The sequence below is a fragment of the Melopsittacus undulatus genome, chromosome 1 (genome assembly GCF_012275295.1).
Source record: "Melopsittacus undulatus isolate bMelUnd1 chromosome 1, bMelUnd1.mat.Z, whole genome shotgun sequence".
NCBI classification, from domain to species: Eukaryota; Metazoa; Chordata; class Aves; order Psittaciformes; family Psittaculidae; genus Melopsittacus; species Melopsittacus undulatus.
In genome coordinates, this window is record NC_047527.1 from 102765990 (window position 1) to 102790520 (window position 24531).

At 36.5% G+C, this 24531-nt stretch overlaps 1 protein-coding gene across 1 annotated transcript in view; it reads left to right on the forward strand.

Moving 5' to 3' along the window:
• Nucleotides 1-13419: 13419 nt before the first annotated feature.
• The window catches only part of LOC101879080 (sodium channel protein type 5 subunit alpha-like), a 39677-nt gene continuing 28565 nt past the window's right edge, over nucleotides 13420-24531 (forward strand). The window contains 6 exon segments of the mRNA XM_034060467.1: nucleotides 13420-13692; nucleotides 15192-15310; nucleotides 16675-16761; nucleotides 17810-17938; nucleotides 22164-22243; nucleotides 23839-24081. Of these exon segments, the coding sequence (XP_033916358.1) occupies nucleotides 13420-13692; nucleotides 15192-15310; nucleotides 16675-16761; nucleotides 17810-17938; nucleotides 22164-22243; nucleotides 23839-24081 (931 nt within the window).

Below are 24531 nucleotides of genomic sequence, written 5' to 3' on the forward strand. Positions count from 1 at the left end.
GGGAGGCCACTGTGGTCACTTGTCCCTTCTGGGGACTGCTGTAGGCCGGTGTAGGCCACAGAGCTGCTCCAGTTTAAAGCCTGAGTTGAGGTGTTGTAGGCTTTACACACAGCCTTTAGGGTGTCCGGGTTCACCACTTTTGTTTTACAGGTCTGTGGTGGGGCACATGCTTACAAGTGAGATCGTGCCTTGCCCCTTGGTTGAAGCTGGCCCACTAAGTGGGTAGCAGAGACTCAGCTACATTCCCCAGAGAACCAACAGATACTGTATTATTTCATCTAATGAAAAATGATTCCTGAAAATTATTGTGTTACGGAATGAAGTGCAATACTGTTTTCCAGACATGCTTCCTCTCACCCCAAGTCTGGAATATCACTTTGGCCATTAACCATTAATGCATAAGGTGTTGAAGCAGTGAGCATGATCTGGGTGAGTCTCTGGATGAAGTTGTGTACACGACTGTCTTCTTGGCACACCTTTTTGATACACTGGTGACTTCATTATGGTAGAACAGTGAAAGTGCTAATAGTTAATTAGTGAAAAAAATATTACCGTAAGAGGAAAAAAATGTGTAGAGAAATAAGGCAAAAAAGATGTACTCACATTCTTGTTCAGTGCTGGTTGCAACCATAAGAAGACATAATGACCAGTTACTTCTGCTAATTTAATCTTTGCTTTTTCTGATACTGATCACATTTTCTAGCACTGCTGAATGCACAGTGTCATCATCACAATTGCAAGTGGAGGGTATGATTCTGAAATGAGATCTGCCTTGACCAAAGTCCATCCTTAACTGTTGTATTTCTACATTTTTATCTCGTTACAGCCATGGAAAGTATATGATTTAAGGCATCTCCTAAGACAAATGTGAAATCCATTATTTATTTATTTATTTATTTATTTATTTATTTATTTATTTTTATAAAAATAAGGTGCTTTTTTTTTTGTTGAGGGTTTAGTTGTGTACTGGCTTCAGGCTAATGGTGATTGTCAAGTTATTTCAGATGCTGTCATACATACAGTAAAGACAATATTATGCAAAAAATATTGTAGGTAAGATTGTCTTTGTTATGCTGTATCATGATAGAATTATTGTTGTAGAATGGTTTGGGTCTGAAGGTGTGTTAAAGATTGTCTAGTTCCAAACCCTTGCTATGGGCAGGGACACCTTCCACTAGATCAGGTTGCTCCAAGTCCCATCCAACCTGGGCTTGAACACTGCCAGGGATGAGGCAGCTGCAGCTTCTCTGGGCAATGTGTGCCAGGGCCTTCCTCACAGTGAAGAATTTATTGATAATACCTGATCTAAATCTTCCCTCTTTCAGTTTAAAGCCATCCTCCTTTGCTCTATCCATATATGCCCTTGTGAAAAGCTCCTCATGTTTGTATCATTTTAGGAAACTGGTAAGGTTATCTAGTTTATAATGTTAGCTCTTTGCTTTTAGTTTTGGAAGAGAAGGATCACAGTCAGTAGATGAGTCTAAGGATTATTTTTCAATTTCCATGAAAATCTGATTGTCTTTAGCCAAATTGTGAATTTCTGAGAACACTAGACTGAGCGAACAGCTGTTGAGCCAGAAAAGAAGTGGAAGAGAACCAAACATGCCTTGGAAGTGAAGCCAGGATGTTGAGATAAGGAGAGAAGTAAAGATGCAAATGCCAGAATGTAAGTATATAGGGTGAATGATCATTGTAATAAGTAATAGTATAAAGATGGTATTTCCTTAATAACAGTAGGTTTAAGATTACTATAGACTTTGCCAGCTTCTTCCATCTGCTGCTCCTTTGTGAGGTTTGACACAGCATTTAAAGAAAATGTTAAAAGTATTTAGAAATACACTGTAAGAATGATTTGTAGCCTGAAAAGTACGAATCATGGTGTAAAGTTCAGATGGATTTTGTCTACAGAAGAGCAGAGGAAAGGAAACATCATTTGAATTTTCAAATAATTGAGAAGAAATGTGGAATAAACTCATCTTTGTGTCCATGATGAATGAAAGTAACAGGTTGAGCTTGAAGTTAGGGAAATTCAGGTGGAGCATAAGAGGAATATTTTTTTTGGCAATGAGAATAGTGAAGCACTAAAATATGTTGCATATGAAGGTTTTGGAATTTCCATCTGTTGCAAATCAATATCTCCAGGAATTACACCAGTAGATTTGATGCTGTTTTGGGCTAAAGTGTGAGCTAGTTTGGTTTAGGATGTCACTTCCAGCCCCATTTTTGAAATTAAATTAAAAAGCTATGAGTAGATTTTTTTTTTTTTCATAAACAAAGGGTTCTTTAAACCTCTAGGAAAAGCTGTAATAAGTTCTGTAATAAGTTCTGTAGTTGGGAAAAGAACAACATGAATTCAGGATATTCAAAGGACATGGTGGATTCTTCATAGCTTGAAAATTAAAGTACTGTAGCCTATATGTAATTTATAGGCATGACTCAGTAACTCTCTCGTAACTTTGAAATTACTGGATTTAGTCTGTGTTTTATGGGATGTGAAACTTGGTGATCTTAATTCCCATTTAATTTTATTGTGTCACTAAATTTTCCTGGCATATATTTTTCTACGTATCTGCATAAGCAGACATTCAGATAATGCCACCCACTGGTTTAAACTCCTTCATGTCCAAAATATTCTGTAAAAACCCAAAAATACATTCACAGACAACATAATGAGCCCAGTTTTTCCTGTGGTTTGCCGGAAGCATTATGTCTATAACTGTCCCTCTTGCTGTTGGAAAAGGCCTGAAAAGATGCAGAGTATTATCTGGAATAAAGTTGTGATTTTAGGTGGCAGTTAGGCAGATTCAAGATCATGCTGGACAGAGCCTTGGGCATGGTCTAGCTTAAAGGAGAGAGACATGGTCTAGCTTAAAGGAGCTCCTGCCCATGGCATGGGTGGTGGAACTGTATCATCTTAAGGTCCTTTCCAACCCAAACCATTCTATGATTTTATGTTTATTTTTCTTGCACTGTTTACAATGAGGAAATATTTGTAGAAATTAAATTAAAACCACTGTAAATGAATATGCAATAATTCTATTTTTGACTGCTGGATGAGGAGTTAGTTTCTCCACTGGTACATAGGAGTGAAAGAGTTACTGGAGTCACTAGGGCCGCTGGCATGTCTGAGTGCGTGTTGCAACTGGGCTACTTACGAGCAAGGGCACTGGCAGAAAGATGACTACACATGCATTCTAAATTACTGTAATTTCGTACAATCATGGAATGGTTTGTGTTGGAAAGCACCTTAAAGCTCATCCAGTTTCAGCCCCCCTGCCCCTGGCAGGGACACCTTCCTCTAGACAAGTTTCTGCTAGCCCTGTCCTACCTGGCCTTGAAGACTGCCAGGGATGTGGCAGCCACAGCTTCTCTAAGCAACCTGTGCCAGTGTCTCACCACCCTCACAGTAAATAATTTATTGCTAATATCGAATCTTAATCTACCCTCTTTCAGTTTAAAGCCATCCACCCTTGTCCTATCCCTACATTCGCTTGTCAGAAGTCCCTGTTCAGCTTTCTTGTCAGCCCCTTTAGGTATTGAAGATGTTGTATTGTCTCTCCAGGGTGTTCTCTTCTCCAGGCTGAATAAGCTACTTATTGCATGCAAGTAGGAGATACGGAACCAGTGGGAAGGCAACTGAAAGCAAAGGAGGAAACAAAATTTACCAGCCATTTTGATAAACCAGATATCCCACCTAGCTAGAGAGGAGGGACAGACAGAGCTGAAATCCAGGATGGTTGGGAGAAAGGAGATAACTTACTATTTCAGCATTATCTTGCTTTTAAATTTACTTTTTTACATTACTCTAACTGCAAACAATGTCTGTGCTAGTTCATTAGCATATACTGCTAACCATGGTTGGTCAGTTTGTTTAAATACATGGCATTACATAATATTTATGAGTTGCATTCTTGACATTTTGGAGTTTAGACTTTAATCTTACAGGGAGCTACAGTAAGAAACAGGTTTGAAACCAAATGGCTCAATCTTTGCTAATGTGCTTGTATTTGTCATGTCATGGTTGTGTTTGGAGGAATGCAATAAAAATTGAGACTTTAAGAATAAACCGTGTTATCAAAACGGCATCAGAAATTCTGTAAACCCCTCAGAGACTGTAGTAACAATATTTTGCATGCTCTTAGCATCTTTTGAGAAATATAAAATACTAGGACTGTTTTTCAGAGTACTAAGAGGAAACAGATGGGATAACTTGAACTTCAGGCACTGAGCTAATTTTCAGACTTATTCAGTGTACATTAGGTCATTAGGCAGAAAGCTACTTTGTGTAACAATGCATTTAATGTGTACTTACCATAAAAGCTATTTCCTGTTATTCTGTAAAGCCAATTAGCTATTTTCCAAATACCAAATTTCATGTCTCTGTCATTTCTTGTTTCATTCTAAAGCAGGAAAAAAAAGAAATGGCAACCATATAAATTATTATCTTAATGAATGCATCGTGCTTTATATTTTTAGATTATTTTCTAAGAGGGATTGGGGTACACCTTTAGTTTATATTAGAGACACTTATTTGGCAGAGCCCCTCATTTTTTCTGTGACAGACTCGTGCTTTTTTGTATTTTGTATAATATAAGTTTCTGTTTGTGTGTTGCTTTTTGTTTTATTATCATTTGATTTATTATTATTTATTCTGCATTCTAAGTATTTCCCCACTACTTTTCTTCTTGTCTGCTGTTCTGTATTATTCATGTTTCAGGGATATAATATTTTATAAAAGACATTCCTGGCATCTCATCTAGGTCTCAAAATTAAGAAGAATCCTGAAGCTTCTTAGCAGCTAAATCAATTCAGTCCATGAAGGATGCATTTGAGTTTGCACTCTAATAAACATCTGTGCAGTGTGCATTATTTAGAGATATGATGGCTCTTAATGTGATATGTCAAAGGTTATAGCGTTTCCCAAATTGTGGGCATGCCTCTCGCTTCATGCCAGTTTAGGTTACAGACAGAAGGGAGGATTGCAAATTCTCTGAAGTTGAACTGTAGTAAACAGAAATCTCTGCAAATAATTTTCATTGCAAGTGTATCTGATACAAATGCTTGCATTACCAAGGTGTCTGAAATTTTGTTGCTGAGGCACGAACTGCCTCCACTACATAAACTTATAAGAAATATCATTTATGACCTGTAAGCATCAGGGTTTATAAATGTTATACTGCCCTAAATAAATGTTTTAAAGAAATACTGTTCTGTCGTGGTTTAAACCCAGCCGTAAATCATAACCATGCAGTCTTTCCCTCCCTCTCTTCCCCGCACCCCCCCCCCCTCCCTGCTTCCCCTCACTCCAGGAGGGATGGGGAGGAGAATCGAAAGAATGTAACTCCCATGGGTTGAGATCAGAACAGTCCAGTAGCTAAGGTATAACACAAATCACTACTGCTACCACCAATAAGAATAATGATAAGGGAAATGACAAGGGAAGATAATACAACCGCTCACCACCTGCCAACTGATACCCCTCCTGACTGAGCAGTGAACTAGCCCTCCTGGGTAACTGCCCCCAGTTTTACATAGTGGGCATGACGAATACCTCTTTGGCTAGTTTGGGTCAGGTGTCTTGTCTCTGCCTCCTCCCGGCCTCCCCTCATCACTGGCAGAGCATGAGACTCAGACTAAACATTACTAAGCAGCAACTAAAACCATCTCTGTTATCAGTGCTGTTCCCAGGCTGAAAGTCAAAACCACAGCACTGCACCAGCTACTAGGAAGGAGAAAAATGACTGCTACCGCTGAACGCAGGACACTGTCCTATGAAAATCTGCTATCCTCAGAGTGTGTACATATGTATACAGAGACGGGGGGAGATTAGAAAATGAAGGTATAAGGTAATTAAACACTAATGATTTTGAGCATTTGAGAAGGACACAAATGTTCACAAATTGTTTTGGTACTTAACTGTCCATCCTGTTAAATATGTGTGCCCTTTTTTTTTTGTCCACAGATTTCAGCTTTTGTTTGTTGAATTGAAGAGCCATCCACTATTAAAGCTCACATTCATCTGTAAGTCCTTATGATGTGATCAAGTCAGGTCTCTGCTTGTGATTATGATGAAATAAAGTGGAAAGTATGATGCAAAATGAGTATGATGGAAAACATCCCCGAATTTGCTCACTGGTTTATCCTGTGCTACATATTTTGAAGATATTTTCCTGGAAGGCCTAACCAAGATGGAATATTAGCTTGTCTACATTTTAAACACACAAGCTTGTTTCCCCAAATGACTCTAAAGATCTGCACACAGACTAGAAAATGTAGTTAGGTTTTTGTGGTATTTGGCATCAGTGCCTTGACAAATGCTGTCACCAGGGAGACCAGATTTCAGCAATTACATCTCTGTGTTCCATGTGGCTGTCCAGCGAAAAGGCACTTGAAGAGCCATTGCACAGAAAGCAGAAACAGCTTTCCCAGGTACTGATCAGTGATAATTCTGTTTCAAGCAGAAGCAAGGATACAATGTGTTCACACTCTGAAAATTTGAATATAGAGCTGTTGCTCCAGGGCAGCATGCATTTGATTTGAAGGCTTAATAGAAATCATATTCTTAATGTAGAAAACCTACGATGTTTTACTCAGAAATTCTGTCTGTCATGATATTTTTGCAGGCTTACTAGATTTCAGAAAGTTGCATTAATGAGGAACTGTTTATTTTTAATTTGAAAGTTGCTTGGAAAACATTTTTCATTGCGTGTATTCAGGAGGCAAAAATAACAGCTGATTTCTGTTGATATCAGCTTTTTGCTATGATTATGATTTGTATTATATGCAAATGAGACATTCTCTATTCCTGTGGTGTTGCTATCATTAAGGAAACTATAAATGAACCATACCTGTGGTCTGTCAACACGAATTCCATTCCCTGCTCTCCAGAGATTGAGATTCTGCCTTTAGGAGAGTAATTTGATGTCTGTATTTATACCTGTTTGCTGTTATGTACATAGTTGAATTTTCTGTGTTTTGTGGGGGGTTCTGTGTGAAACAGTGGTTTGCTTTTGCTGATTCAAATGGAGGATCATCAGCATTACTTGTTTGTTTGAAAATCACTTGTGGTCAGTGTCAACTAATGGGCAGGGAACTATAACAGAAGTTGCAATCAGCTCCATAATTAGTCATGATTTGTCTCTGTGAGAATCTTAACAGAAATTATACAGTCAAAAGATACTTTATATCAAATTTAATAGAGTTCTTCATCAGTGGATGACATGATCTAGTTATGTTTTGTATGTTTTTGTTTTGCAGGATCCATTTCTTGAAAATACGAAAACCCTTTCTCAGGCTCAAGTAATTTTTCTTCCAACTATTCTGGTTGAAGTTACTAGATGTTCTTAGTGTGTAAGTAAAGTGATGTTGATTTTTCTATTGAAATTTTTATAAGTGTATTTATTTTCTCTCTCTAAACCACTTTTTTATTCAAACTTTATGTGCATGAGTGTTGTGTGAATAATAGTGTGGCTATCAAATAACTCAACATAAAGATTTCAGAAACATTAGTTGATTATAGTGACTTATTTGTTTGAAATTTAACATCCTTTCCCTCTCCTGTCCATCTGGTATCTCGTAATTTTAGCCAGTTATAGACTGTATTGTAAAGATACAGCTATATTTTAAGGGGGATGCGGTGAGAAGGATTGGGTTTTCAATGATCTGAATTTCAGTATTCTCACATATAGTAAGGGCTTCCTGGTCAATGACAGAAAGTCTGAATCAGATAGGTAAAGGAGGGACATCATGCTGAATTTGTTAGAAACTTAAACAGCAGTCTCATTCCTATAAATGGGAAAAATAGGAAGAGAAATCTTGTATGAATCCTTCTTCCTCTAAAAGAGAGGTGCCTGATGTATGTTTGTTATCCTACTGGATACAGGAGACACAGATTTCTAGGATTATAACACAGGGTACTTCTCCACAGATAGAAGCTCACAGGTGAAGCGGACAGATAGAATTTGAGGATAAGAGTATCACGCAATGTGCATGAATTATCAAATGCCTTAATATCTTTAATAACTGTATTTATCTTATCAGTAATTTAGAGCAGCATCTAGTGTTTTGAGTTATTGCAGAGTCACAAGATACATCTACATATGCAAAAATCTGTTTTTTTTTCAGCTTCTGACATCTGCACATTCTTAGTCATTAAACTAATGGTGATGTACTAGTGCTACCAAGAAAGAAATATTTTTCTTGTGCTCTGGCAATAGAAAGAAAAGAGTGCTATACTTTGCAGTTAATGGAAGAGACAGAACAGAGTTAGTTATTTCTATAATGAACTTTTATATATATATATTAAACTTTAGGTTTTGTTGTTTGTTGTTTGCTTGCTTGCTCACTTTTATACTAAGGAATGAAACTGGGAAGAAAACAATGTTCTTACTATGAAGTAAATTTTCTGCCCTCTCCTTGCCCCTTTAAGAAATGCCCCTTCCTAACAGGAGAAGGTAAACTTTACACAGTAACACAAGAAAAGATACTTGTCTAAATGTTTTGCTCTTAGCTGCAAGTCCCAAGGCTTTCTTTTAACAGCTACAAATACAATTTTGATATTTTCCATGCCTTCCTTTTTTCTGATTGTTGATGTTATGTATGCAAAAAGGAAAGGAGTTTGAATTCTGTCTTTACTCCCTGTACCTCATTTTTCACAGGGACAGAGTGATGAAGAAGGCACAGCAGAAATAAAAATGTCTTGGTTAAGGATCTGTTTTGTTATTTAGTTATACTGGCTGGTACAGCATTATAAATGTGCCTGCTTTTGACTGTAGCAGATATAAAGCTGTCATAGAATGATGCTCTACTATCTTTAAAATTCTCTTAATTGAACTTGTCTCAAGAACATACTATTGCTTTCTGGAAGAATAACTTACACTGGAACTTAAAATGGCTTATTGTTTTTTTGCATCACAGAACACTTAGTGCTCTGTTTCTTTAAAACCATCTTTAGTTGTTTCCTTTGCTGATGATACCTATCAAGCAAAGTGTTTGATCACAATTGTTTTTCTCTTTGCGTGCATTAAGGCTGCCTGGCTTTTAAGGACAGCATAGTTCCTTCAGTAGAATTCTTCCAGCAAACCCCATAGTAACTCTCTTATCATCAGGAAAGACAATAGAAAAGATTTGCAATCTATCCAATAAAGAGTGGGGGGAAAAAAAATAAATTAGACAGTAATGGGTTCTGTTGATGTAACTGTAAGAGAAATAACTACTTAGCAGTAGGGCTTACCATTACTGTAAACATGTTACTATCCAATACCTGTTGCTAGCAGGTTTTATATATAGCTTTCAATTAAATAAATGTGATTTCAGATATGAAAGTAAATGTTGTGAGTTTTATTTTATTAAAACATGGTTTCTGTATTTTGATGGAAGAACAGCATAATGTGATACTGACTCTTCTTTGGGCTCTGATCTTGTATTTATGAAATAGTATATTTGACTTCAAGATTTTGTTTTTGTAAGGTTTAATGAACATACATTATAGCCTGGGAATAATACAAAAATAAAATTAAAAGAATAAAACACAGCAATATGTAACTCTTAATTTCTAATCAAAAGCTTTCAATAAAGAACAAACTTTGTGCCTATATTTAATGTATGCTGGAAAGTTCAGCTGGTTAAAACCTCAGAATGAAATGTAAAACAGAACAGCTCTTGTTTTCATATGGTTTTACAAATATATTTCTAGCTGAACAAAAAAAAAAACCTTATTTGCTTTCAATAAACATAACTGATTTCAGCAGAAATAAAATGTGATTAATATTTAGGTGATTAGTCTTCAAAAGTATCACCCATGCACTTTTCCGTTTTCCACAACGTTCCCAGTGAGATCACAAAATTTCATTTACTGTTGTCAGAAGAGCAACTAAGCTCCTCCCTCCATCCCTCCTACAGGCATCCTGATACAAAAGAAAACTTTCTGCATGGGAGCTAGATAGGTAGACAGGGTGTTCTTTTGTGTGAAACTGTGCAGGTGGGAAAATGAAGACTCTGTCTCTTTGAAGGTACAAGCTAGCCGAAATTAGCAAAAGAAATCAGTGTGAAGGTATTTTACTTTGAAGGGGATGTAAGTATTTTGGTTTTGCTGAATGTTTGTATACTATGAGAAATCTCAACTGCTAATTTACTTAATTTAAACCTATGTATGTTTCATTAAAATATTCAGGGATATATGCATGCAAGTATGTGTATATATATATATATATATATATATATATATATATAAGATGCATGCACACATGTTTTGGAGTCTTAGATGTGGTCTTATTTAATACCAATTAATACCAATTCAGTGATACAGGTAGAATGTACCTAAGAAAACGTGTCCTTAATGTAGACCTATTCTATTGCTGTAAACATGTAGCTATTCCTGTATTTGCCGTGTGACATTTTACTAAATGTTAATATATTTCTTGAACTAATTACTGACTACTTTTTTGTCTTCTTGTTTTGTTATATGGGCTTATGCCCTCAAATTGACTTTACTGCTATCTAACTTGAGTTATACTTATCCTGACATAATGGAATTTCTTTACCAACACAAATCTGAAATGTTTTTCTCATGAAATGCTGGTGAGTGGTATTTTTCAGGATTTTTAGGTAATGCACAGTCTAGTCTGTGGCATGCATTTCTGATTTTGGGCGTACGAGTGAATAGATTTTATTATGTTGATATGGTGAATAACTCTGTATATTACATCTATTAAAAAACAAAACAAAACAACCAAAAAAAAGACCCCAAAGGTTTTGCTGGGGCTGGGGGGAGTGGGAAGCAAAGAGTAAGGGACAAAGTGTGAGGTTCAAGAAATGGCCATGTATTTTAGAAACAGCACTAGTCCAATAAGATGTCCAAGTTTGCTTTTACAAAGGACTAAAATCTTTAAAATCTGTTCATAATTAATTGTAGCTAAATAGAAGAAAATGGTGATGAGAGAGCAGAAGTATTTTCTTTTTATTGAAACTGGGTAGGTTATAGCAGTAGCTTTTTGCAAGGTATTGTACAATACTGGAAAGAGATAATGCCTACCCTATTTCATAAGGTGGTTCTGTGAGCTGTTTTCTTCGGGGGTTTTTTGTATTCCAGGTGAACTGATGAACAGTTGTTCATGTGAGATAAATATTTGAGCTAGTATATTTGATTTTGTGCTTTAAAACAAAATTCTACCACAGGGATACATTCTTACTCTTTTTCCCCATATCAAAGAATCTACTAAATGCATATTAAACCCCAACTGAACAGATATTTTACCCTTTATTTTTTCAGATCCAGGTGCTCACAGGAAATATTCAGTGGGTGGCTATTGACAAGGGAGTGGATAGAAATAATTTGAGACTCAGAATGAATTATAATACAAGCTAGAACTAGACTGAAACACAAGGACATTTTTCTATTTATGTTCCCACTAGTTTTATTGAGGTTGGATGGGGCTTGGAGCAAGCTGGTCTAGTGGAATGTGTCCCTGTCTGTGGCAAGGGGTTGGAACTGGATGAGCTTTAAGATCGCTTCCATATACTTGGTAACTCCTCCTCAAAAAGCGCCTCTTACTGATTTTGATAGTGTTGTGTTGAGCAGTTCTCTTTGTTTAAATGCCTCTTTTACAGGCTGTTGAATATCTTGCAGTCAATAGTTTGATTGCTGTTACCTTGCTGCATTTAAAATGACCTCTGCATGCTTTTGGGGAGTTCTGAAATTCACATAAATGGAACCAAATTAAGGAGTTGCACACAGGGCTTGAATTTGTATTTTGTCTTTCTAAAAGTTTTAATCTGTTAGTTGTCATCTCCGGTGATTAGTCATTACCCTAGTGAGCATTTTGTAATTTGTGCCTGGGAAATACTGCATTAATAGACTAATTTTTTGACATCACTTTGCTATTCTAGAGGAAATTGTCGTAAAGGTCATCTTTTATCTTAAGAAATTTTTATAGATAATTGTGTTATAGTGATGCTTACATGTCTGTTCTGTTTAATGACTTCTTGTTTATCCATTTCTAATACTTTGCAGATCACTTGTTCCATAAATTTTGTCACTATATCTGGCTTTCCTTGGGTTTTGGCATAAAAAGCTTCTGTGTCATTTTCACAGTACCAAAGTCAGCCTTAAGCTAGCTAGGTTAACTGAAAACCATGGCTAGTTGTACACACTGAATCATAAAATTGAATCATAGAATCCTAGAATACTGGGTTGGAAGGGACCTCAAGGATTTTCTGATCCAAGGTTTCCTAGCAAAAGCATGATGTAGGCTAGATAACCCAGCACCCTGTCTAACTGAACCTTAAAACTGTCCAGTGTTGGGGAGCCGACTACTTCCCTGGAGAGAGTATTCCAATGGCTGATTGTTCTCAGTGTGAAAAATTTTCCTCTTGTGTCCAATAGGAATGTCCCTGTGAGTATTCACTCTGTCTTTTCAAAATTTTTTACTCATCTGTACTGCAAGGCATTTTTTAGTCACATCTTCATAGCTTCATTTTTCTTAACCTAAGTCACAATCTATAAATTCTTGGCAGCTGATGAAAGGCCAAAAAGTCTGTTATTCAATGTAAGCACACATGCACTGCTGGTAAAGAAATCCTCTCACAATGTCTGTGGACGTTTGCCCACTTACAACTTCTAGTCACTGCTGCTGAAGGGGATGTATTTTTTTCTTTGCTCTTGATCACTGTTTTTTTGAGAGATCCAGCCTTCATTGTTGTTATATTTTTTTTAATTCAGCTCCAAAAGCCTTAATGCTAAAATTATTTTTATGAGGGTCCTCGAATGCATCCAGGAGAGGGCAACAAAGCTGGTGACAGGGCTGGAAGGAATGTCCTATGAGAAGCAGCTAAGGAATTTGGGCTTGTCTACTCTGGAGAAAAGGAGGCTGAGGGGAGACCTCATTGCTCTCTACAGTTCCCCCTACAGGATGGGAGGTGGAGATGGAGGTGCTGCTCTCTTCTCCCTGGGATCCAGGGAGGATGCATGGGTTCAAAGGGATTGAATGATTCAAATCTGCACCATGGGAGTTTCAGACAGGACAGGAGAAAGTGTTTCTTTACCTAGAGAGTGGTCAGACACTGGGACAGGCTTCCTAGAGAGGTGGTGGATGCCCCAAGCCTGTCGGTGTTTAAGAGGTGTCTGGGAAATGCCCTTTAGTAACATGCTTTAACATTTGGTCAGCCCTAAATTGGTCAGGCAGTTGGACTAGATGATTGTTGTAGGTTCCTTCCAAATGAAATAGTTATTCTATTTTATTCCATTACAGTCTGTGCTAGTCCAGTCTGTTCTAGTCTAATCTAATCTAGGTTTCACAGAAGTAAGAACTCATCTGATAGATATTATTTTTAATTTTATAATTTTTCTGTTATTTTCTAATTGTCAGTAGCTTTCTCTTTCAAGTTACTTCTAGCCCTGGAAATAAACATATAGAAGGAAAAATGGATCCCTTGTTTTGGACTTCAGAAACTAACAACTTTCGACCTTTCACCCGTGAGTCCTTGGCAGCAATTGAGAAAAGAATTGCTGAGAAAAAATCCCAGAAAGCTGAAGCTAAAAGGGAGAACAAGGACAAAGAAGTTGAAGAAAATAAGCTTACTCCTAAGCTTGATCTGAAAACCTGCAAAAAACTGCCATCTGTGTATGGGGATCTTCCTGCGGAGCTCATTGGGGAACCCCTGGAGGATATTGATTCATACTACAGTGATCACAAGGTTAAAACTTTCAGAAGCATTATTTTATTCAATTTTGTCTTCTGAACTCTTAAGAGATAGTAAAACCTCTATTCAGAAGCTGGTGTGTTTTGATTCTTCTTTAGACAAAGATGTTCTTCAAATATTATTGGTGTTGTTTGGGTCAGGAGTGCTAAGATATGCTCTGCATTGTGTAATGAAAAGGTAATTTAAGTTCCAGTCAACAATTAGGATTAATTGTGAAAACCTGGTACACTTGGTAGATACACTTTTATAGGAAATATATTCTGGGATAACTGATGCTTTTTTTTTCCAGAGCAACTTATATGATGTCTGTGGGGCTGAGCTTACTGTCATATAAACGGTGCTTGTCAAACAGTAGATGACTTACTGCATTTGTTTTGCTGAATTACAAATATTAAATTGGGGGAGACATATGTGAGATATTTCAAGTACTCTGTGTAGCAAACCCACGTATTTTCATTATAAATTAATTTCCAGTTATTTTGTGTCTCATCAGTTTTGTTTATTGTACCATATTTATATTGCATACTCTCCATGATATTTCAAAGTGGTTTGTGCTGTTGCTTACAGGACTGTGTAAGGTAGGTACTCTAGAAATCCCTTCTGAATTAGATGTCTATTGTATGATTACTTACTGTTAAAGGGATACTTGACCTCAGGAGCAGAAGCTTCCATCTTTAATTTACACAAGCAAGTTACTGGAATATAATAATTTAATCAGAGAACATGCAGAAAGCTTGTTTCTTCCAGAGATTTTTCAAAGTAATCAGTGATAGTCTTGATGGAGAGAAACTAAGGCTGATTCAGTTCAAGATATTTACATAAAAGGTAGTGAAATCTGCTTTTTTTAATTAAGAGTTTTCATTTTTACTTCATGTGGCAAAAATACTTAGAGCTTCATAGACCTTAAGGTAGCTTAGAGGGAATTTACTGTGCTTCTTGGTAATTTCGATATATTTCAAACCTAAAATTTTTAATTTAGGACTAGATTCTGGCAGTTGTACACAACATGTGTTTTGTAAATAATTTTTCTTAGCTTATAAAGCTATCCAAGAGTAAGGTACTTTTGACTATGATTAACACCATTGTTACAGTCCCAAAATAATATCCTTTGATTACTTTGACCAAGTGAGTATCATCACTTGCTCTTCAAATTCATTCCCATTACTAACTTCTTCCTCACAGGCAATAATGAACTTTTGTCTTTTAACTTTTGTTCCTGCTCATGGCAGAGGGTGTTGGAACTAGATGATCTTTAAGATCCATTCCAACCCAAACCATTCTATGATTCTGTGATTTATGTAGCTGCTGTCTTTCTTTCAAAATGTAGTATCATCAAACCATAGTTCCAGGTAAGAATACAGGAAACTCATCATTGCAGTTAGATATAGTTCTAGATGCAGATTTGAAAACCTGAACATTTAATTTTAGGGTGAAATTTTGTTTCATTAAAATGTTTGATACTGTATAAATATTTTTTCTTTTTTTTTTCCTAGACTTTTATGGTATTAAACAAAAGTAGGATTATTTACCGGTTTACTGCCACATCTGCCTTGTGTATAATTAGTCCTTTTAATCCAGTCAGAAAAGCAGCAGTTAAAATTATGATCCATTCATATCCTTTTATTTGTTACCCTTACTTCAGTTTTAAAATATACTGTAACCTTTTCTGTTGTTCTGTTCCTTTGTTCATATGAATGTAAATGTAAGCTCATATAGCTGTGAGAGAGAATTTTCTTAAGTTATATTGAATGTTGGTTTACAACATCTGAGATATTTGCATGATGTTGGTAAACATTAAAATGCCAAAAAATCTCAAATCTGCAAATCTGACGATTTGCAGATACTGTAATAAAACAACTTTTAAAGGCTAGTGCATGATATTTTAGCCCTTACACAGAACTCTTACAAAATCCCTACTGTGGTGACAAGCCTAAGTTTAAAAAACCCCAGTGACATCATGGGAAGGATGTGATTTTCAGCTGCGCTTTGCTGAAAAAGTCTGATGTTATCCCCCAAAATGCGTTCTGCACTCAAGTTTAGAAAGTTCTGAGGAGCCACCCATTTTTTAAATCTTATTTTGCAATAATATGAATGTAGTTTGGAGTATGTAAAAATGTGAAGGATCACAGGTGTAAAACCATTGGCTGAATAGTTTCTGCTCTTTCTGCCAACCATGTGATTTCACTCAGAATTATTAATTTGGTGAAATAGGTCCTTTTATGGGAACTTATGGTTGACTTTGAATATGCATTCATGCTATTAGAAATTGCTAAATTTACTGTTCAGTTTCAAATAAACCCTAAATGTAAGACCTATGTTTGTTAAAAAAAACAAACACTTTTATTAGGGTAAAATTTTATTATAAGTAAACTTTCATGAAAACATATTTTTTTCTTATGTATGTTTTCATCACCTGCCACATAAAATGAGAAAACTTTCTGAACTTGTGGCAGAGCTTAAGTGTCTCCTTTAGGCATGTGTATATGGACTTCCAGTTTCAAAGAAGAGTAGTTCTTGGTAATTAAGCTTTTTCATCTGTTTTTCCTAGGCTTAAAAGCTTAAAACCCTCATTACTATGGGATTGTGTCCCATTTCTCTATCTCCTCCTCCTGCCAGGAAGAAAGGAAGGTTTCTAAAGTTACAAATAGCATTAGACAGCAGAAAACTCAAGATTTTTTTTTTCACTAATGTTCTTTTTCTCTTCTGTCAAACATATTATGTCCTTCTCATGTCCTAACTTCCAAAACTATCTTCACATGTAAATAATTAATTTTTGTTTTTAAATCATTAAGTTTATCCATCTGAGCAGAATTTAGTGCTGACATCATTTTCTTTGGAAAATACATGAAAAGTCCTGATCATATTCAAACTCAAAGAAATTATTTGAATACCTGTATGATTTCTTATGTGTATATCAGCAACTTTTTTGAACATCTTTTTTATAGAACAGAACTTTTTCCTTAACTTATTATTCACATTATTTACTTGCTTTATTATATGTACTGTGGTACTCAATTGTGTTTCCATGGCTGTAATGCTTCCACGTGAACTCTACTGGACTGAGTAAGTATTTCAGTTACCATTTTTCACTCTTTCTTGGAATACTAACATGCTGGACTGAAGAATTTAAATAATGTGGTGATACAATTCTGGGGCTGTAAAATTCTCAGGCAGACAGACCTCTTGGGCAAGACTTGGGATTATTCTTATTATTATGTCACACAATCTTCTGTGGAGCTTCAGTGCCTTTTCTTAGAGGCTTACATCATATGCCCTTTTTTCTATGTTACCTAATTTTGACTTCTGATGTAGCATAGAAAGTTGCTCAATTTTTCCTTTTAAGGATTAAGCCTTTTAGAGAGACTGTGCAGTAGGATTCTAACTTAATATCTCTCATTCTAAGGCAATAACCTGAATTTCTGCTATGACTGGCTGATGCAAAAACTATAAAGGGATAAATATTAATTCCATTCTTTCTTGCTGTTTTACATTAGGAAACAGTTATGTTAGGAAGCCGCTTAATATTTTGCTATGTTTTATAATTGTACAATATATCAAGTGTAACTTGAGCTTATGTTCCAGAATTAAATCTTGAAAATGTGGTTGGAGCCTCAGAGTTTCTATAATTTTAATTCCTCTAATTTTGGGGTAAGCACAGTGATAATGATAGCTTAATTTTATGTAGGATTTGTCAGAATAAATGTATAGAATGTGCAAACTTTATAGGCTAAAAATAAGTCTTTGCTGTTACTGTTCTGCCAAAATGTTGAGGCTTGGTAATTTGCCAGCCTGCTTTAATATGTAAACACAGCCATAAACACATTTCATAAGGAAATGTGAACCATCCTTCATCCAGAAATAGTGTCATATACTTATGTGAACACACGTGTTTATAGATTTACATGGAGATCTTACTAAAATTCAGGAAGGCATCCTCTTATACTCATGGTATTTCTGAAATTAATGTAACCTGTCTTATTTTACTTCACATTTCATACCTTCATCTCCATCCAGTGACTAAATCATACAAAAGGTAGGAATGTGCCTGAATGTTTCTTAATCTCATTAATATTTTTATTTCTGCAACTTTAATATACGCTTTCCTTCTCAGATATATTTTTACTGGCATATATACTTGTGAAATATTGATAAAAGTACTAGCAGCAGGATTTGTTTGGAATGAATTTACCTTTCTTCGAGATCCATGGAACTGCATGGATTTTGTCACTACTGTCATAACGTAAGTAGAATTCAGTGTTCTTTTGCACTCGAGGGATAAACATCCAAATGAAATGCTGTTTGATATTGCTGAAGCTCTTTAGAGCGTTTGACATTCTACCTGCTTAAGGGTTACCGTGGTTGAATCATCCTTTGCTATCTGCAAAGAGAAAAATAGTCTAGGCCTTAAAGAAAGACCTAAATGCAAAGCTCATTTTAGAACTGATTTTTCTCAATATAGTACATATTCAAATTTTGTTAAGAGGCGATTGCATAGACAACCAAACCCAAGCATGCCCATTTATATTATTAGTTGTAATCTGGATCAGCTGAAATTCATTTGAGAAGGATGCAAAGTGGATCACAAGGGTGTTGAATGACATGGTGACAAATAAGGGTAATTCCAAGAATTATTTCCTTAATGCTTAAGAAAAACACACTTAACTTTGCATACACAGTTATGGGTTCTGAAATGGCTTTTACTTGTTGGAAAGATGATGTTGGAGTTCAAATAGATGGTCTTGTGAAAGCACCTCTCTGGTGTGCAATCATGGGCAGAGAAGGAAATAGAAAATGAGGACCTTATGGGTAAGAAATAAAGAAAGAAGCAGAACATATAGTTATTTCAATTGTGGTCTTGTATTTTTCTCTAGGACAATATGTCATTTTTGCTCCTGACATCTCAAAAGAATTAAAAGAAGATACAGAGAAGCTGTATATATTTTATTCCATACAATAACAAACAAAATAAAGTAGAACTATAATGAAAAAAAAAGAAAATACAGAGCAGAAATACAGTTGAAGTCTGTAGCATAAAGCCAAAAAGATAATAAGTTATTTTATTTTATTTTTTTGGTTTTTTTTTTTTTTCTCCTACAACAAGAGCTAAAGGCACCAAATGAAATTGTCATATGGCAGAATAAAAAAGGAGTATTTTTTTCACACTACATTCCTCCTATGGGAGGTTGTGGATGGAAAGAAGTTAGTTTGATCCAGAAGTCATCTGCACAAAATCACAGATAAAAACATATTAAGGGTTACTTTTAACACAAATATACTATGTCTTGTTCAGGAAGTCCCTGAGCTATAAACTTACTGGAAAAATTAAAACTGGGAAGCAACACTGTCTTGATTCTGAACTCCCCTGTAAGCCTCTCTTGTGGGTAATTCTTGAAGACAGGGTAATAGGCCAGATGGAATACTGCTCTGACCAGTTTTAAATTCATGTCAAAACCAACTAGCTAGGTGGACAAGAAATGAGGAAGAAACCAAGTCAGAATTTGCATCTCAAATACAGAATGTTAATCTTGAAAGGAAAATAGTCTTGCAGCAGTGAAAAGATTCATTCATGTCCAGTGTCAGAGCTTTTAAAGCAAATCTGTCATGTACCATTTTGGAATGATTTTCAGTTGTCGTATTCCAATTTATTAGGGTTGTAGAGTCATTTAAATTAGAAGGGACTTTCTATTGATCATGTGGTTCAGCTCTGTGCTAAAAGCAGTACTAATTTAGATTAGGCTGCTCAGGACCTCATGCAGGGAAGTTCTGAGTTTCTCTAAGCATGAAGGTTCAGCAATGTCTCTGAGCTGGCTATTCCAACCACACTGTGTTGGGTTTCTTTCTCTCAAATTTCTAATTGAAATGTCTTGTGTAGCAACTTATGTCTGCTGCCTCTCATTCTTTCATGGTGAGCTTTCAAGAACAGCCTAGATCCATCTTCTCTAAGCCCTTACATTGGACAGCTGCAGCCAGCAATTAGATTTCTGCTCCAGCACATTAGCCTGCTCTTCTTCAGACTCAACAAATCAAATCCAGCATAATAATTTAACCATCTAATTGTCTTACTGCCCTCCTTAGAGCCCTGGTTGGACCTGCTCCACTGCGAAAAATGTCTGAAAATTAAAAAGCTGGACACAGATTCATTCTCAGTAATCACTTCCTTCAGTGTATAAACTAGACTTCTCAACATATGAGCTAGACTCATGCTAATCTAGCCCAACATGTGATAGGGGTTCTGTTTCACAAGTGTGCTCTGCTTATGCATGTTCAGTCTGTCTTCCATGACCCCAAGTCCTTTTCTGCACAGCTGCTCATTATCTAGTCTGTCCTGAGCTCTTACCTGTGGTCATGCTGACTTGGGGGCAAGAATTTGTCTTTGGTTTTGCTGACCTTCGTGAGGTTTCTACAGTCCATAACTCCAGTCAGTCAAGTTCATGCTGCAGAGCAGATTTGCCACCACTTGTATTGACTGCTTTCCCTCCCGGTTAGTATTTGTGAACTTGAAGGCAAATTCTCTTCCATTCTTGAGGATGTTAATGAAAGTGTTAAAAAATATTTGCCCCAGGACTGACTGATGAGGGATGCTAATAGTTACCAGACACCAGCTGAACTTGGACCCTTCAATCACAGCACATAGATGCATGGATAATATTTCACTTCCACAGATTTATACACTAGACTCAAGGACCTTGGAGGCCTGAGAGCAGACCTCACTAATCAAGGCAATGCTGAGTAGTTTAAGCTTTTGAATGTCCTTTGGCACTAGGTTCCCTGCCTCCTTAAACAACAAACCCAGGGTTTCTTTAGTTAACTTTTTACTGCTGATGTACTTAAAGCAGCCCTTCTTGTTGCCCTTCATATCTCTTGCTAGCTTCAACTTCAACTGAACACTTTGTCTTTCCTTGTTTCATCCCTGCATGCTTGGCAATGTCTTACTGTCCCTTCCCAGAGCTGTGTCTGCTTCAACCTTCTGTGCGCTTCCTTTTTGAATATGAGATTAGTCAGGAGCTCCCTATTCAGCCAATCTGGTTTTCTGCCATATCCACTTGACTTTCTACAGAGTAGAGTGTGTCATTCCTGTGCCTTAATGAAAATACCCTTGAAGATCAACCAGATGTTCTGGGGGCTGCTTTTCCCTTTGGACAGTTTCAGATGCCTGAACATGCTGAAATCTGCTGTCCTAAAGCCCAAGATTGTTATTCTGCTATTCATCTTGCTTATTTCTCTTGGGGTCTTAAATTCCACCATCTCAGGGGTTCTGTAGCAAAGGCTGCCATCAACAGTTATACCCCTGACTATTTTTTCCTTTTTTGTAAATAATAGGTTATGAGCTCAGATGTCATCACACACATATATATGTATATGAACAAAATATTCTTATGAGTAATCTATAAACTACTAAGGAGTTTACACATTCTTAATCATCAGTCACTATCAAGAAGTCCAGCAACTGTATGAACAATTTAATTTTATGTTCTTACTTTCCTACCCATGCTCCTAATTAATTTGTATTCAAACAGATACAAACACTTTGCACTATATTATCTCCTTCTGGATTTTTTTTTGGAAGGGGATCCTATCATGCAACAAATAAAAATGTTTGGAACAGTTAACTGAAGTGCAGGTATTACTTAAGGTACTTGAGAATTGTTGAATCTTACAGACTAGGCAAAGTCATAGTGTTCTGATCTATTGCTGACAAAGGTAAGGCTTTGAGTGAGAGGTCAGACTCCAGAGGTCCTTTCCAATCAATGTTTATCAGATTCTGTTATTGAGAACTTTTATTTTAAGGAATTATGTTACCAGTTATGATCCTGTCATAAGATGAATCACAATTCATGTCCGTTCAGACATGAAAGACACCTTATAAAATATATTATGTAACATAAACCCTGCTTATGTGCTGTATAGAATATGCTACTTTTAAAGTATTAATTTTCTGATATTTTCAGATTGTTGAAATTATTAACTTGAAACTAGTTTCAATACTCAAGTACCTAGCTGACTGTTACATAGAAGTTAGAAAGAGAGCCATGTGGTACAGGATTAACATAGTGTAAACCTAGCTTTGCACAACACCCTTCTCCTAAAGTATATATTGTGTAGTTTTAAGGTAGCTGCAACATATACTTTCATGTGATGTTCTAAATCAGATTAGCCTCTGACAGTTATGACATTGAAGGTTTTATATTTATTTGACATTTGATGGATAAGAACTCAAAAATTGAGCATCCAAATCAACATTAAGTAAAAATCATTTTTTTTTTCCAGAGGTACTATTCAAAAGTCTTATTATTTTGACATCAATATCTAAAAATGGACTTAGATTTCTAACTTTATGCATCTACCTTAAGACATAGTTGAGCTATTTGTTTGCTGTACTTTATTCATTACTGTGTGCTCAATATGCGTATTCTCTGAAAAGCTAGATCTTTGTCAGTCAGTTGTATGGTGATTTAATTTTATAGGTATGCTACTATGGGCAAGGGTTCAGCTCTTCGAACTTTCAGGGTACTGAGGACTTTGAAAGCTATTTCAGTAATACCAGGTAAGGAACAACATGTTTTACTGATTTTCTCTGTGCTTCAGCAGTATGCTAATTATAAATCCTCTCCTGTTCTGGTCTTCAGTTTTCTGGTCAATTTCTGTGACTGGTAAGGAGATTGCATTGTACAACTGTTTTGCAGTCTGTAGTAAATTTCAGCAGCGCCCCAACAGAATATTTTTTATCATTGTTGTGGTTTAAGCCCAGCTGGTAACTCAGTATCTGCAGCTGCTCACTCACCCCATGCAGATCTTAGAGTGTAGAAAGTGCCTTCACTTGTCTCTTGAGGCAGGGGTGCATAATGGACAGGGGTGCATTTGGTGAGCACTGGTGGAGGTCCTTCTGCAGCAGGGGCTGATCTGCAGGACACTGTCAGTAGTTAAAAGCTGGGAGGGAGCTGGACTGCTTGCTCCAGGCCCAAACTGTTCAGGGGTCAGGAGCATCACTCACCCTGTTGTCATCATCTATATTACCCTTACAATTTCCATGTAATTGTAAATATATTTTTTATTTTTTTATAACTTCAAAGACAAAATTCCATGAGGCCAGCAGAAGCTATCCTTTATTGTAATGTATATATAGTTATAGGTATGTAGCGGCTAAAAAACAGACTAAGGACAATGTAGGCCCCCTCCGGAAGCTTTCGGGAGAACTGGCTACACAGGACTTGGAGAAGGCTGAGGTTCTGAATGGCTTCTTTGCCTCGGTCTTCACTGGCAAAGGCTCTGACCGCAGCACCCAAGTCTTGGAGGGCGGACACAGGGACTGTGAAAACTTAGACCTTGGGCCCACTGTAGGAGAGGATCTGGTTCGAGACCATCTTAAGAACCTGAATGTACACAAGTCCATGGGACCTGATGAAATCCATCCGTGGGTCCTGAAGGAGCTGGCGAATGAAGTTGCAAAGCCACTGGCCATCATATTTGAAAAATCATGGCAGTCAGGTGCAGTTCCTGACGACTGGAAAAAGGGAAATATAACTCCCATTTTCAAGAAGGGGAAAATGGATGACCCGGGGAATTACAGACCAGTCAGTCTCACCTCTGTGCCTGGCAAAATCAGGGAGCAGATTCTCTTGGAAGGCATGCTAGAGTACATATGAGTACATAGAGTACATAGAGTACATAACAAGGTGCTTGGTTACAGCCAGCATGGCTTTACTAGGGGAAAATCCTGCCTGACCAATTTGGTGGCCTTCTATGACTGGGCTACAAAAGTGATGGACAGGGGTGGAGCAGTTGATGTCATCTATCTGAACTTGTGTATATTTGGCACAATGTGAAGTACTTGTTGAATGTTAATCAAGCACAGAAATCTGTCCATATTCATTAACATTCTTAAAGAGTTTGCTTAGATGCCATCTTAATTTAGAATTTTCAAGTTAGCAAAATTAGTGTTAGAAGTAAGTAAAAGCCAGATAAGATATGATTAGGAATTTTAAGTAAAAACACATCAATCATTCCTATGATTTATTTTACCTCATTTAGTATTCTGAAGTTACAAAACCATAACATACTTGCACTGTTGTATATTACCATATGGGAACACTACTGCATTCCTCTTCTCATTTTGCATATTGTTGAATCTTACTTTTTTAGGTCTGAAAGTCATCGTAAATTCACTTATTGAATCTGTTAAGAGACTTACAGATGTGTTGATCTTCACTGTTTTTTGCTTGAGTATATTTGCTCTAATAGGCCTTCAGCTTTTTATGGGCAATTTAACATCCAAATGTGTCCTCAATAATACTGATTACAATGACACATTATGTAAGGATGCTAAGATCTATGTACCAGATACTAAAGGTAAATTTTATTCTTTTCTCTCATTTCATAATGTGTGTATTTTGTTATGTATGTGTTGGGGATTTTTTAGCAGAGGTGTTAAATCATAGTTGCACCTATTTCTCACGAGAAGGTATGTCCTTCCATTTGCACAAGTAGTAATAGGAAGTCTCTGGGCAACTGAATGTGAGATTAGTGGATCCTGGATTTGGAGAAAGATTAGCAGTTTGTAAGATAGAAGAGACTGAGTTTTCTATAAGCATTTGCTTCTTCACCTATGCACATTGTATGGGGATACTATTTTGAGGGGTACTGCACAGAGAATGTTTCAATTACTTATTTATATTGTTCAGGGATTTTGCCTGCTTCTGACAGACATTTCTATTTTTACCAGAAATCAAATAAAATCTTACCTTGTGAGCTGTTACTTATTATTATTTTTTTTTAACTGTGATAGGGACAGATCTGTTGAGAAACAACCCTATGTGCCTTTTGCTGTGAAGGGAG